General features: G+C 50.8%; 1 protein-coding gene across 11 annotated transcripts in view; it reads right to left on the bottom strand.

The window, feature by feature from the left end:
• LOC142580219 (DENN domain-containing protein 2D-like) overlaps positions 1-14,346 on the bottom strand; it is a 674,834-nt gene that overhangs the window by 512,619 nt on the left and 147,869 nt on the right. For 10 of the 11 annotated variants that reach the window (XR_012827652.1, XM_075691126.1, XM_075691127.1 and 7 more), the window contains exon 6: positions 7,913-8,001. The exons of the other annotated variant lie outside the window; for it this stretch is intronic. Coding sequence is in view for 9 of the 10 variants with exons in the window: in XM_075691126.1 (XP_075547241.1) it covers positions 7,913-8,001 (89 nt within the window). In the remaining variant the exon portion in view is untranslated. The remainder of the gene's footprint in view (positions 1-7,912; positions 8,002-14,346) is intronic. 11 annotated transcript variants of the gene reach the window in all.

Below are 14,346 nucleotides of genomic sequence, written 5' to 3' on the forward strand. Positions count from 1 at the left end.
TCAGGATTGCTTTTACCTTGCTCTCCGTAGGCAAAATGCCTTCAGCTGAAATTTTATGGCCCAGAAAAGTCAGTTCTCTCACAGAGAAGACACATTTTTCATTCAGTTTCATACCACTGTTTGAAATGCAAAGCAAGATTTCTCTTAAGTTAGCATCATGCTCAGGTTTTGTCTGACCCCATACTAAAATGTCATCAAGTTAACAGACAACATTCTTACAACTCTGCAAGATTTGTGACATCATTTTCTGAAACATTGCTGGCGCGGATGCCAAGCCAAAGCAGACATGCTTGAACCTAAATAAGCCTTCATGAGTTATGAATGTAGTGAGACCTCTATTATCTTCTTCCAGTAATAGCTGATGATAAGCAGATGCTAGATCCAGCTTAGAAAAATATGTGGCACCATGAAACATTTGTAATAACTCTTCTACGTGCGGCAAAGGATACCCATCAATGAAATTGCCTTATTTGGTTCCCGTAGGTCTACACAGAGCCGGATGGCTCCATCCTTCTTGCGCACCACAACGAGTGGAGACACCCACTCAGAAGCCTTGACACGCTCGATGACGTCGCAGTCCTCGAGACGTCGCAGCTCATTTGTAACCTGGTCACGGAGAGCCAGGGGTAGTCTGTGCAACTTTGAAGATACTGGTTTCATACCTTGCCGACGATGTATATTCGGTGCACGAAGATTTTTGACGAGACCCAACTCGCCACTGAAGAGGTGATCAAAACCCGGAGGCACACCTGTGGGGCTCTGTACTGGAGGAAGCGAAGCCAGGCAACATGTCAGCGATGTACCGTCGATTTGTATTCCCAAGCGCTAGATAGCGTCAAGACCCAACAGTGATGTTCCCGTAGACGTTACGTGGAACGTGACTGAGAACGACCTTTGGAAAAACTGAAAAGTGGCTTGGAAAAGGCCTTGAATGTCGATGCGTTGCTTGGAGAAATTCCTCAAGTCCACTGCTGTTTTTGACAGTCTGTGCTGTCGACCAAAGTGCTTTCTAAAATCTTTGGCCATCATCAATGAGGACAGACGCTCCTGTGTCCACGAGCAGCCGCATGGCGACGCCGCTAACTACGACTCGAACTTGCAAATCCTTTTTAGTTTCAAAAGTGCTTACCATCAAGACAGACGCGGACAGCTGTCCTGCGGAAGTTGACGAAGACAGCGTCCCTGCGGAAGAGACGTGCTGAACAGTACGGGTTTTTCGGCATACTGATGCAAAATGGCCCAACGTGTGGCAGGCGTTGCACCGCCGGTTCCTTGCTGGACAATTCCTGTACGTTGCAATATGTTTCGTGCTGCCACACCGATCGCATGAACTACGGTCGAAATTAGGGTCTTTCTTCGCATCCTGTGCTTCATTGCGGGTCCCAGAGGAGCCTCGTGGAAAATGGCGATCATCTGGGCGGCCTCCTGGAAGACGTCGGCCATCTTGGCTGCTCCTCGGAAGAAGTCGGCCATCTTCATGGCCTCCCGGACTACATTGGCCATCTTGGCGGCTCCCTGGAAGAAGTTGGCCATCTTGGATCGTCAACGGAGCGCCAGGTTGAGCTGCCTCGATCCTTTGTATTTTTTCGGAGTCGAACGCGCGGTTCGCTTGATGCAGGGCTTCTAAAGAGCGTCCAATTTCTTCTGCCTTGTCCAGGGACAGGTTTTCGCCATGAGCTAATAACTTTTCGCGAACGCTGACGTTCGCTACCCCATGTATTATTTGGTCTCGGACGCACTCATTGTAGGTTGTGCCGAAGTTGCCCTGTACCGCCTTCTCCTTCAGTGCGGTCACGAATTCCAGGAATCCTTCTCCCTCGAACTGCCTTCGACTGGTGAATTCGTGCCTCTCCACCAGAACATTTGTTGACGCGGCGAACAGCCGGTCAAGCCACTGCAAGAGTTTCTGGAACTCTAACGCTGGCGGGACCGCATCACTTGACGTTGACGCTGCGCCGGTTGACTGCCTTGCTGCTTCGCTTGACGCTGATGCTGCGCCGGTTAACTTGACGCTTCCTTGCTGCTTCCTGCTCCTCGTCTGCAAAGTACTTTCATTGTCTCACGCCCGAGAGCGCTGACGAGCGCGGACGCTCATCGCGCGTCCGTCCAGTCGCCACCGCCGGCCGCTTCGACGTGGGCCTGAAAATTTTTTTTCCATCGATACCATGGAATTAATGGTGGCCCGGGCAATTCAAGAAAAACGGGAAGGTTAGCCGTAAAAGAAGCCATGCCGGGTAGCGTGCAGGAGACAGTGCAGGAGACAAGCCAGAGCTCGCAGCAGGAATGGGGCGAGGAAGAGCAAGGGGGGCGAGAAGACCTAGGCTCGGAAGTCTCACGACGCCAAGTGCGTCGGCGGCGTTTGCATGTCGTGCAGACACAGTAAGGGTCACTTCACTTACGAAGCTTGGTTTCCCGGGGCTTCGGTTGGAACCGCAGCAGGAATCCCATCCTCGTCGCCATAAGATGTTGTGTCGGCAGCGGCAGGCAAGTGGAGGCCCGGCGCCCAGCGAACGCACGGCGAACGCTTGACGCAGAGAGGGAGATGCGGAGCAAACTGCTCCTGATGAAACCCGGACAAAGGACTGAGCCGGCTAGCGGCCGTTTATTACAAAAAAGACTACACACGCCAGAAGGCACCTCCTGATTGGTCCAAGCTCGTCACATGACCGAAGGGGGGTACGCCATCTAGATAAACTACTACGAAACATAAATGTATGATGACACGGAGATCGAGCAGCGGGAGGCACTATACCACAGAGCTCTGCTACAGTGCACAAGAAAATGCCTCAACCTGCGCTCACACAAGGGGGGCGGCGCAGTGGCTTTGGCGTAGCACTGCCCGGCTGCAGCGGCTGCATTTCAACGGGGGCCAAGTGTAAGAAAGGCCCACGTACCATGCATTGGGAGTACAATGAAGAACCCCAGGTGTCTAAATTATTCCAGGGTCCCCAACTACGGCATGCCTCATAATCATATCTTGGTTTTGGCATGTACAACACCAGAATTTAATTAATGTATAATTAATAATGCAAGAAAAACAAGTTTGCATTCCAAGGCACTTCAGAACATCTAAAACCAAGATTGCAGCCAACATCACAGGACAAAAGATGTTTGTTTTGTTATCTTTGCCATCCTCATGGGAATGACAAAGCATAGAGCCAACACAGATTGTACTCATCTTGTACATCTGCTCTGCAATATATTGACCCGTGTACTTATCTTTATCGGGCAACCACGTTTCGCCGGCTAACAAATGTAATCCCACAGTGTGGGACACGCCTACATGTACCCAAAGTTTCTGGATAGTTATCGAAGCTTCTATCCGCTGTCTGTTGTTGCCGAACCTTATGTTATCTGATTTCCTCACCTGACGAGAGTGGTGTAGAACTTTGTGGAAGGCACGCGGGTCTGAACGATTAGTCTGGAACATTCGACGACTGCTCTATAAAAGCCGACGCGCTTGACCCGCTGATCAGATTTCCGACGCTATCGTTGTGCTATAAGTGTAGCCTGTTTTTGTGGGCACAGGTTCGCCCAATAAAAGCTAGTTTTGTATTCCATCGTATTGTTGTTTTCTTCACCGTCACTACCACGTGACATCTGGTGGAGGTGCTGGGTAAGTCCGGTCATGATTGGTTATTCTTGCCGTGCAGATTCCAGTCGGCGTGATGAGGTGTCCTCCAGTGGTCTGAATTTGAGGGCCTTCCCATGCAGTTTTAACTTTCTTCAACTGCGCGGCGATGGGTCCACTCATGACAGAGTAATCGGCTCCTGTGTCCACTAAAGCGGTGACTGCGTGGCCATCGAGAAGCACGTCAAGGTCGGTGGTTCTTTGTCTGGCATTGCAATTAGGTCTTGGCATCGGATAATGGCTGCATCAAGTCGTCTTTCGTCGGTGCAGTCTTGGCTTCCTGACTTCGTTGGGATGGCGGCGTGTCGTTATTATGTCGTCGAGATGGTCTCTTCGTCCTCTCCGTCGGCGGCGGAGGATCTTCGTCAGTTCGACGAACAGCAACCGCACCTCCATCGGTTCCTACTTTAAGTTTTCCGGATATGGGCTCGCTGACCGGCCCCGGGCTGGGACAGTGTATGGTCGGCGCTGCGGCGACAGGTAGTGGCCTGGTGACGGCGAACGCGATGGTCGTCGAGAGCTCCACTGAGTAGCGGCGAGGTAGTCGGCGATATCGCGAGGGCGTTCACCATGCTGCGGGCGCGGAGCGTTGACGGCGAACCCTCGCAATCCAAGGTCACGGTATGGGCATCGGCGGTACACATGGCCGGTTTCGCTGCAGTGGTAGCAGAGCAGGCGGTGGTCGGGGGCTCGCCAAATGCCCGTCTTCCTCGCGTAGCTGCACTGGGCGACGGTGGGCGTGCTGGCGGCGGCGGCGGTGGTGGACGACGGAATTGCGGCGTTACAGAGCCCTTACCGAGTTTCGCCACAAGAACGTGAAGCTATAAGAGAACAAGTCGACGAAATGCTGCGCGACGACATCATTCAGCCGTCGAAAAGCCCGTGGGCATCCCCTGTTGTCCAGGTGAAGAAAAAGGATGGAACCCTACGTTTCTGCGTCGATTATCGTCGTCTGAACAAGATCACGAAGAATGGCGTATACCCCCTACCACGGATAGACGACGCATTGGATCGGCTCTACAACGCTAAATACTTCTCGTCGATGGACCTGAAGTCTGGCTATTGGTAAATAGAAGTCGACGAAAGAGATCGCGAAAAGACCGCCTTCATCACCCCAGACGGCCTCTACGAGTTCAAGGTTATGCCATTTGGACTGTGCTCGGTGCCTGCAACGTTCCAACGTGTGATGGACATGGTTTTAGCAGGATTGAAGTGGCAGACCTCTCTCGTTTACTTGGATGACGTCGTCGTCTTCGCCGGAAATTTCGACGATCACCTTATGCGGCTTAGAACAGTACTAGAGGCCATCAAGTCATCAGGGCTTACTCTGAAGCCAGAAAAGTGCCGCTTCGCTTATGATGAGCTTCTGTTCCTAGGCCACGTCCTCAGCAAGTCTGGAGTCCGCCCAAACCTGCATAAGACAGCTGCCATTGCAAAGCTCCCGCAGCCCATTGACAAGAAGGCAGTGCGTAGATTTCTTGGCATGTGTGCCTACTACGGGCGATTTGTCAGGCGATTTGTCAGGCGATTTGTCAAGGACTTTTCACGCATCGCTGAGCCGCTGACAAAGCTAACTAAATGTGATGTCGAGTTCAAGTGGGAAACTCCTAGAGGCCATCAAGTCATCAGGGCTTACTCTGAAGCCAGAAAAGTGCCGCTTCGCTTATGATGAGCTTCTGTTCCTAGGCCACGTCATCAGCAAGTCTGGAGTCCGCCCCAACCTGCATAAGACAGCTGCCATTGCAAAGTTCCCGCAGCCCATTGACAAGAAGGCAGTGCGTAGATTTCTTGGCATGTGTGCCTACTACAGGCGATTTGTCAGGCGATTTGTCAAGGACTTTTCACGCATCACTGAGCCGCTGACAAAGCTAACTAAATGTGATGTCGAGTTCAAGTGGGAAACGCCGCAGGCCGACGCATTTCAAGAACACAAACGACGCATGCAGTCGCCGCCCGTACTTGCGCACTTCGACGAGCACGCCGATACCGAAATACACACTGACGCCAGTAGCCTAGGCCTCGGTGCCATCCTAGTCCAGAGAAAAGATGGACATGAACATGTGATAGCTTACGCTAGCCAGTCGTTGTCAAAAGCGGAAGGCAATTATTCTACAACCGAAAAGGAATGCCTCGCCATCGTTGGGCTAAAGCGAAATTTGGCCCTTACCTCTGTGGCAGGCCATTCAAAGTGGTCAGCGACCATCACGCGTTGTGTTGGCTAGCTAACTTAAAGGGCCCTTCAGAACGGCTGGCACGGTGGAGCCTCAGACTACAAGAATACGACATCACTAACATACAAGTCCGGACGAAAACACTCAGATGCGGATTGCCTATCACGCGCCCCCATTGACCCGCCGCCGCAAGATGACGAGGACGACGACGCCTTCCTTGGCACAATAAGTGCGGAAGACTTCGCCGAACAACAACGAGGGGACCCGGAGCTAAAAGCCCAAGAAGAGTATTTGGAAGGGTACACCGACGTTGTCTCTAGAGCATTTAAGCGTGGATTATCTTCGTTCACGCTTCAAAACAACCTACTCGTGAAGAAGAACTTGTCACCAGTCCACGCCAACTACCTTCTTGTTATTCTGCCGGCGCTGCGTCCAGAAGTACTGCACGCCCTACATGACGATCCGACTGCTGGGCACCTCGGTTTCTCCCGGACGCTATCGAGGATACAAGAAAGGTATTACTGGCCTCACCTAACCGCCGATGTCGCCCGTTGCGTCAAGACATGCCGAGACTGTCAGCGACGCAAGACACCACCGACAAGGCCAGCGGGATTACTACAGCCGAGCAAGCCTCCTTACCAACCTTTTCAACAGATCGGGATGGACTTGTTAGGACCGTTTCCGACATCAACATCCGGAAATAAGTGGATTGTCGTGGCGACGGACTATCTCACCCGCTTCGCTGAAACTAAAGCTTTACCAAAAGGCAGCGCAGCCGAAGTGGCGAAATTTTTTGTCGAGAACATCCTGCTGCAACATGGTGCTCCAGAAGTCCTCATCACCGACAGAGGAACGGCTTTTACAACAGAGCTCACGCAAGCCATTCTGCAATACAGCCAGAAAAGTCACAGGAGGACAACTGCCTACCATCCGCAGACGAGTGGTCTCACGAAGCGCCCGAACAAGAACCTTGCTGACATGCTAGCAATGTACGTCGACGTCGAACACAAGACATGGGATGCGGTCCTGCCGTACGTAACATTCGCTTACAACACGGCGGTGCAAGAAACAACACAGATCACGCCATTTAAGCTGGTTTACGGCAAGAATCCGATGACGACGCTCGACGGCATGCTGCCGCACGTCACTGACGAGGAAAATCTTGACGTCGCTACTTATCTCCAGCGCGCCGAAGAAGCCCGACAGCTCGCCCGCCTGCGAATCAAGAACCAGCAGAGGACCAACAGCCGACACTACAACCTCCGACAACGCTTCGTCGAGTACCAGCCCAGTGACCGTGTTTGGGTTCGAACCCCTATACGCCGACGAGGACTGAGCGAGAAGCTTTTGCGTCGCTATTTCGGACCGTACAAGATCATCCGACGTATTGGCGCACTGGACTATGAGGTCGTGCCAGACGGTATTTCGCTATCACAGCGGCACCGCTCACGACCTGAAATAGTCCACGTTGTGCGACTCAAGCCGCACTACCAGAGTTAATGAACTTTGGGGCTTCATGTGACTGACCTTTGCACTTTGTTTCTTTTTGTTGTTTTGTTACTTATGTTTAATAAGTGTCCCTTTTGTGTTTTGCTCTCTTATATTTGTAGCATCGGGACGATGCTTTTTAGAGGTGGGTATTGACACGTGTACTTATCTTTATCGGGCAACCACGTTTCGCCGCCTAACAAATGTAATCGCACAGTGTGGGACACGCCTACATGTACCCGAAGTTTCTGGATAGTTATCGAAGCTTCTATCCGCTGTCTGTTGTTGCCGAACCTTATGTTATCTGATTTCCTCACCTGACGCGAGTGGTGTAGAACTTTGTGGAAGGCACGCGGGTCTGAACGATTAGTCTGGAACATTCGACGACTGCTCTATAAAAGCCGACGCGCTTGACCCGCTGATCAGATTTCAGACGCTATCGTTGTGCTATAAGTGTAGCCTGTTTTTGTGGCCACAGGTTCGCCCAATAAAAGCTAGTTTTGTATTCCACCATATTGCTGTTTTCTTCACCGTCACTACCACGTGACAATATTGTCTAAGCATCTGCAGGTCCCTACAATCACAAGAGCAGCAATAAAGATGGAGCGAGCAAAAATCTCACCTTTCAGGTGAGGCAGCATGTTGAGAGCCAAACTCTTGCGGCATACAGAGATGGGCAATCACCACAGGGTCATAGCCAGGACAGTCTGTCTGCGAAATAATGGGGAGCACATGATGACAGCTGCCAGAAAGAAAACCACTGGTAAGGCCCAAACCTGGTGCACGTGCCACTTTACGCTATGTCTCGTGCCCACTCAACCAGCGGTAGCACCGATGACACTGCTGCTACAGTTTAACTAGTACCTTTGCATTTAACACTCAAATCAGTAATAATAAAGAACACAGCTCCTCCACCACCCTAGTTGCACTTGCGAATGAGAAATTCACTTGTTAGCCCTCAAACAGGTGCAAAAATTAAGTATAATGAACAGCACCTACTGGTATTTAGCGTCAAACTAGTGTCACCTTTGTTTTGACCCAGTGAATTTTCCACACTGGGATATAATAATGTTACAAATTATGTTTATTTACAAGGTGAAACGAGTTCTGAGAGGAAGCTACAAGCCAGGCCCAGCCGGTGCAGAGTACCCCGAGATCACGAGCGCACTCTCTACTACTTCTTTCTCTGCCTCAGTCACGCAGTGCTGCGACATTTTCCCCGAGGGCAGACGAAACTCGCTGAGTGAGTTAAAGGGACCTGTGATGGTACTGCTTGAGACTGGCCACGTGAACAACTTGTGTCGCACGTGTACGCCGATTACTTGCCGTCACTTTAGCGATGACATAGTTCACATCACTCAAGCGGCTGAGTATAACGAATGGTCCCGTGTAAGTGGCGAGAAACTTGCGGTACAATCCCGTTTTGCAAACAGGTGTCCACAACCAGACATAATCACCGGCAGTAAAGCCGACGGGGATATGCCACACATCATAGCGAATCTTGCTGTTGCCTTGTGAGGACAATGTCTTAAGATGCGCCAGTCGACGTGCTTCCTCAGCACGACACAGAGTTTGGGTGGTGGAAGAATTTTCTTGGCACAATAAAGGTAGAATAGTGTCCAGAAAGCTCTGGGGGGAGCGCGTGCGTACAGCAAAAATAATGGCGCATATCCAATAACTTCGTGCTTGGCACTATTGTACGCGTACATTACAAAAGGTAAGACAACATCCCAATTCTTGTGGTCCGCAGTGACATACATTGATAACATGTTGGTAAGGGTTCGATTCGTGCGTTCTGTGAGGCCATTGGTTTGTGGGTGGTAAGGAGTGGAATGACGATATGCAGAACCGCAAAGCCGTAAAAGTTCTTAAACGACATTGGCGGTGAATTGCCGTTCACGATCACTGATGACAACCCGGGGAGCGCCGTGACGGAGTATGGCGTGATGCAACAAAAATGAAGACATGTGCTGCAGTGGCAGATGGAAGTGCCGCCGTTTCCGTGTAGCGAGTAAGGTAATCTACGCATACTATAATCCAGTGGTAGCCAGCTGACGTCCAGGACGGGAGTGGGCCAAGCAAGTCGATGCCGACTTTTTCAAAGGGTAACATCGGTGGCCTAACTGGTTGCAAATAGCCTGCTGGAGCTGTCATAGTTTGCTTGTGGCGCTGGTAAACAGTACAGCTGGCAACATACTGTTTCATTGTTTTCCAGAGCTTGGGCCAGAAAAATCTTTGTCGAAGTCGGTGTAGTGTGCGGGTAAAGCCAAGGTGCCCGGACGTGATATCGTCATGCATGGAACGAAGGACAGCAGGGCGCAGGTTTTCGGGCACAACTAGAAGCAATGGGGCATCATCAGCTGAGTAATTTCTTTTGTACAGCAAACCATTATGAAAAGTAAACGGTGTTGTTCCTGCTGGCTCACGTGCAGCTGCTTGTAGGGGTTTCAAGGTAGGGTCGCAACGTTGCTCGCTCTCGAAGGTAATCAGGTCTGGAAAGTTGGAAGAGATCCTGGCTAGGTAGTCATCGAAGTCATCACCTCAGCTTTAGTGTGTGGCGAAGGGAGACGGGATAGGCAGTCAGCTTCCATGTGACAGCATCTGCCCTTGTAGTTAACGGAAAAGCTGTACTCTTGAAGGTGCAAAGCCCAGCGGGCCAATCGGCCAGAAGGGTCGCTCAGCCCAACGAGCCAACAGAGTGAATGATGGTCAGTCACTATTGTGAATGCACGGCCATGAGATACGGACGGAACTTCTGAATGGCAAAGACGACTGCTAGGCACTCGGGTTCAGTAACGGTGTAGTTTGTCTCCGCTTTTGTAAGTGTCCAACTAGCGTAGGCAATGACATGCTCACGGCCACCACAGAGCTGAACAAGCACAGCACCAACACCCGCACCGCTGACATCAGTATGCCCCCCCTTAGCTCAATTCACTCCTCCGGATCAAAATGTCACAGAACCGGTCCAGAAGTCAACAAAAATTTCAGCTGTTGAAACGCCGACTTGCAGTCAGCAGTACACAAGTATGGGGTGTCTTTGTGAAGGAGAGACGTGAGGGGAGAGGCAAGCGTGCGAAATTTTTGATAAAGTGCCAGAAATATGAACAAAGGCCCAAAAAGCTTCGCAGATCTTTCACCATGTGTGGCTGTTGGAAGTTGTGAACCGCTGCTATCTTTTTAGGGTCTGGTCGTATGCCATCTTTGTCGACCAGAAAGCCTAGTACGAGGGCTTGATGCTCACTGAAATGACATTTCTTCGAGTTTAAAATAAGGCCAGCTTGCTGGATACAGTCAAGAACGACCGACAGGCGCCGATTGTGCTCATGAGATGTCCGGCCATAGATAATGACGTCGACTAAATAGCACATGCAAATTTCCCATTTGAGTCCGCAGAGCACAGTATCCATAAATCGCTCGAATGTCACTGGAGCGTTGCATAAGCCAAAGGGCCTAACGGTGAACTCAAAGAGACCGTCAGGTGTCACGAAGGCTGTCTTCTCCTTGTCTGAGGGGTGCATAGGAATTTGCCAATATCCTGACCGTAAATCAACAGAAGACAAATACAACGCGGAGTGGAGGCAGTTGATGGCGTCGTCTATTCGTGGTAGGGGGTACAGGTCTTTCTTTGTGACAGTGTTTAGGTGGCGATAGTCCACACAGAATCTCCATGAGTTGTCTATTTTCTTGGCTAGGATCACAGGAGCAGCCCAAGGGCTACATGATTCCTGGATCGCTCCTTTCTGTAACATTTCTTCGACGTGCTCGGCGATGACTTTGCTCTCTGAAGGTGAAACGCGATAGGGCTTCTGATGAATTGGCGTCGCTTGCCTTGTATGGATGTGGCGTTGCATACGAGACGCTGGTGGTGTATCGGACGCTTGTTGGCCTTGAGCAAAATCAAACACTGTGGCGTAGCGAGCGAACACTCCTTCAGGCAGACACTGCTCACTAGAAGACAGTGACTTGTTAATCATGCGCTTAATGTCAGCAGAATTATCATGGTTGGGATCGGGGTTGGATTTCTTTTCGGCAGTTGACATTTCGACCGTTCCGATGCTGACAATGGCTTGTTCATCAAAACTTGCCAGTTTAAGCCCTAGTGACAACGTTATGGATTGGGTTGAAACGTTCACTGTCCACAAAAGAGTACAGCCATCAGTGGTGACAACGAGGGAGCGAGGGACTATCACATTTTTCTTGAGCGCATTGTTATAATCTGGCTCGGCTAAACCACAACAAGAACCTGTACGAGGGCGAGAAGTATTGACAGGTACAAACATTGCAGTCTGAAGGGGCAAACACACATCTTGCGACACGGAGAGAAAGTCGGTGTCATCACTGGTGTTATCTGTCATTTAAGTTCGCGTGTCGTGGCGAAGAGAAATAGCGCCATTTTCACAATCCAAAGTAGCCCCCCAACTCACGCAAGAAATAAATTCCAAAAATAATGTCATGCGTTGTACATGCAAGCACAGTAGATTCACTTCGAAATGTCTGGTCCCCTATCGTAACTGAAACAGAACAGACCCCAAGTGGGCATAACATTTCCCGCCAACTCCGCAAAAGGTAGCGTTCCAATCCCAAGAAAACAACTTTTTGCCCAAGACGATTTTTGAAGGACAGGCTCATAACAGAAACTGCCGCCCCGGTGTCAAATAAAGCAAAAGCACTCACATTGTCAACTAAAACACACACTTTCTTTTTAAACAATTTTACACAAGGGGGTCTTGAAGATGAACATATTGCAGCCTCACCCCCGTCGGCTGCACCAGCTAGTTTCCTAGCGGTGGTGGTGACAACGAGCGACGACAAGGTGATGGAGAACGCCGTTGTCGTGTCGGTGGTGGTGTGAGGCCGCGATCGGAAACAGGGGAGTCACTGCGGTTCACGCATCCCTGCTGCAGCCACTGGAAGGAACTGGGATACGGTCAGGGCTCATCACCGGGCACGCAGGGTGTATAGGAATTAAACCGTGAAGCACGCTGCTGGTGGCGGTGGCAATACCTAGCAATGTGTCCAGGCGCACCGCAGCTGTAGCAAATGCGGGAGTTGCGGCTTGTCGTGGGTGACACCGATGACATGGTTACACGCGGTACTGCAGTACACGCATGATGCATAACTCGTTTCAACGGTGGCAATACATTGTGTCACTATACTGATTGAGTGCTAACACATTACTATTCACAATCTGAGCAAGGCTGGGAGCCTTGTTCGTAACGTAAATAGTTATTTACGTTTCGGCTCCCCCATGGGAGCCGAAACGTAAATAACTATTTTAAAGGAGTACTGACACAAAAAAAAATCCACGTGGTGTTTTCTGCTTTAATAAGTAGTTAATAACCCAGTAATCGCGGCACGAAACCTCATTTACTTCAGAGCGCGACAGGTAATTATTTGCAGTCTTTTTTGTAGCGACCAGTCGAAGTTTCGGTTCCAGAGAGCAACGAGATGGGGCAAACGGGAGTGTAAACAAAGTGGTCACGTGTTCGCAAAAAGCCATGACGTATGGTCTTGCGACTGCCGCATCAGACGGACGGCCGCAGCCAATGACAGCGCCGGTAGCGTGAACGTCATGGCCACGTGGTAGACCCGGCGGGGCGGGGCCGGCGAGCAGGCGCCTCGCCGCTCCGATCATGTCTGTTTTTTTTCATTTTTTATTTTTCTGGTCGAAACGCGGGCCTCTTTCGCCGCTGACCACGGCGCATAAATGGGCTACAATTAAAAAAAACGTTGTGCGAAATAGTAAATCGGTGGTGTGATTTCTACTCGGACGCGGTAAGCGCAGACGCGCCAGCAATCGTCTGTATACGAAGCGGCTCGCCTGACTGGCCTGTTTACTCATCGCTACTAACGGCTCCGGGAAAACTAACCGTATTTTCACTTAAGAGAAACATCAATGTTCGGGCATTGATTGTGCTGACGAATTTAGGCACTTTATTACGAGCTGCGGACGCATCGCAGGGACCCTCGGCCCCGTAGACGGCCGGCGAGCTAGGCCTACATCGTCTCCCAGCGATCGCAAGCTCGCTTGGCATGCTCGTTCGCTTCTGTTGGCGCCAAAGAAATCTAATGTGCTGCAATTTAAGCGTGACATAACTGTGTACACGTTGTGCCGACTAACATAGGCGCTTCGTTATACGAGCTGCAAACGATCCTGTCACAAGCGCAACCGGTGTCGGAATCGATGGGCCAGCGAGCTATGCCTGCCGGCTCTTGGCCATCGGCGGCTGTCAACGGATCCGATACTGCTAACGCGGCCTTGCGGAAACACGTTTACAGTGCTCGCATAGACGTGTTTATATTGTCATCGTTTGTATCAAACAAGATAGCTGTGCAAATACGGTTGCTTTCACTTTCTGTTCGAACTTACGCAGGATTCCGAACTTCCACGCAGGGGCGCCGGTTCTGGGCCGCCGCTCGCTCAATTGTACCATGTGTCTCGAATCGCCGCATGCGGCAAGTCGCACACGACGCGCCGTACTACAGATCGCACGGAAAATCGCGCCATGTGTCTCGCGCTTTAGGCGTGGCCAATCACTTAGCGACTCGGATATTGCGGCCGGCGATGGCGAGGACGAACCTCAACAAAACCCTCGCATCGGCCACAATCAATGGTAAGACACAACAAATCGGCGTTGAACGTTGTGGCAGCGCAGTCAAGCTGATAGTGTGGGAAATATCCCGATGGACACGACAAAAACTGCAGTTGCAGCGACACGGAGAGCGTCCCACTACGAGTACAACATCTACAACAAGCAACAACAGAGGAGAAGAGCACATGTAAGCCGCATGGCAGCCAACGAAAATTCGTGACGTAGCCACATGACGTAGCGTTTTCTTGGCTATTTACAATCCCGGTTGATGTCAATGTCGCGAGGTGCTCTGTTTTGCGGTTGGCTGGGCGCACGTGCTTTAAAATTGATTTTAAATATGTTCTAAGCGATATTCGCCGCTGATATTTTATAGACGATGTGTGTGTGACCAACTAAATCAATCTCAGAAGTTATCTCGACTTCAAATTTTTGTGTCAGTGCTCCTTTAAACCATTTTTGTCGG

The sequence above is a fragment of the Dermacentor variabilis genome, chromosome 4, assembly GCF_050947875.1.
Source record: "Dermacentor variabilis isolate Ectoservices chromosome 4, ASM5094787v1, whole genome shotgun sequence".
NCBI classification, from domain to species: Eukaryota; Metazoa; Arthropoda; class Arachnida; order Ixodida; family Ixodidae; genus Dermacentor; species Dermacentor variabilis.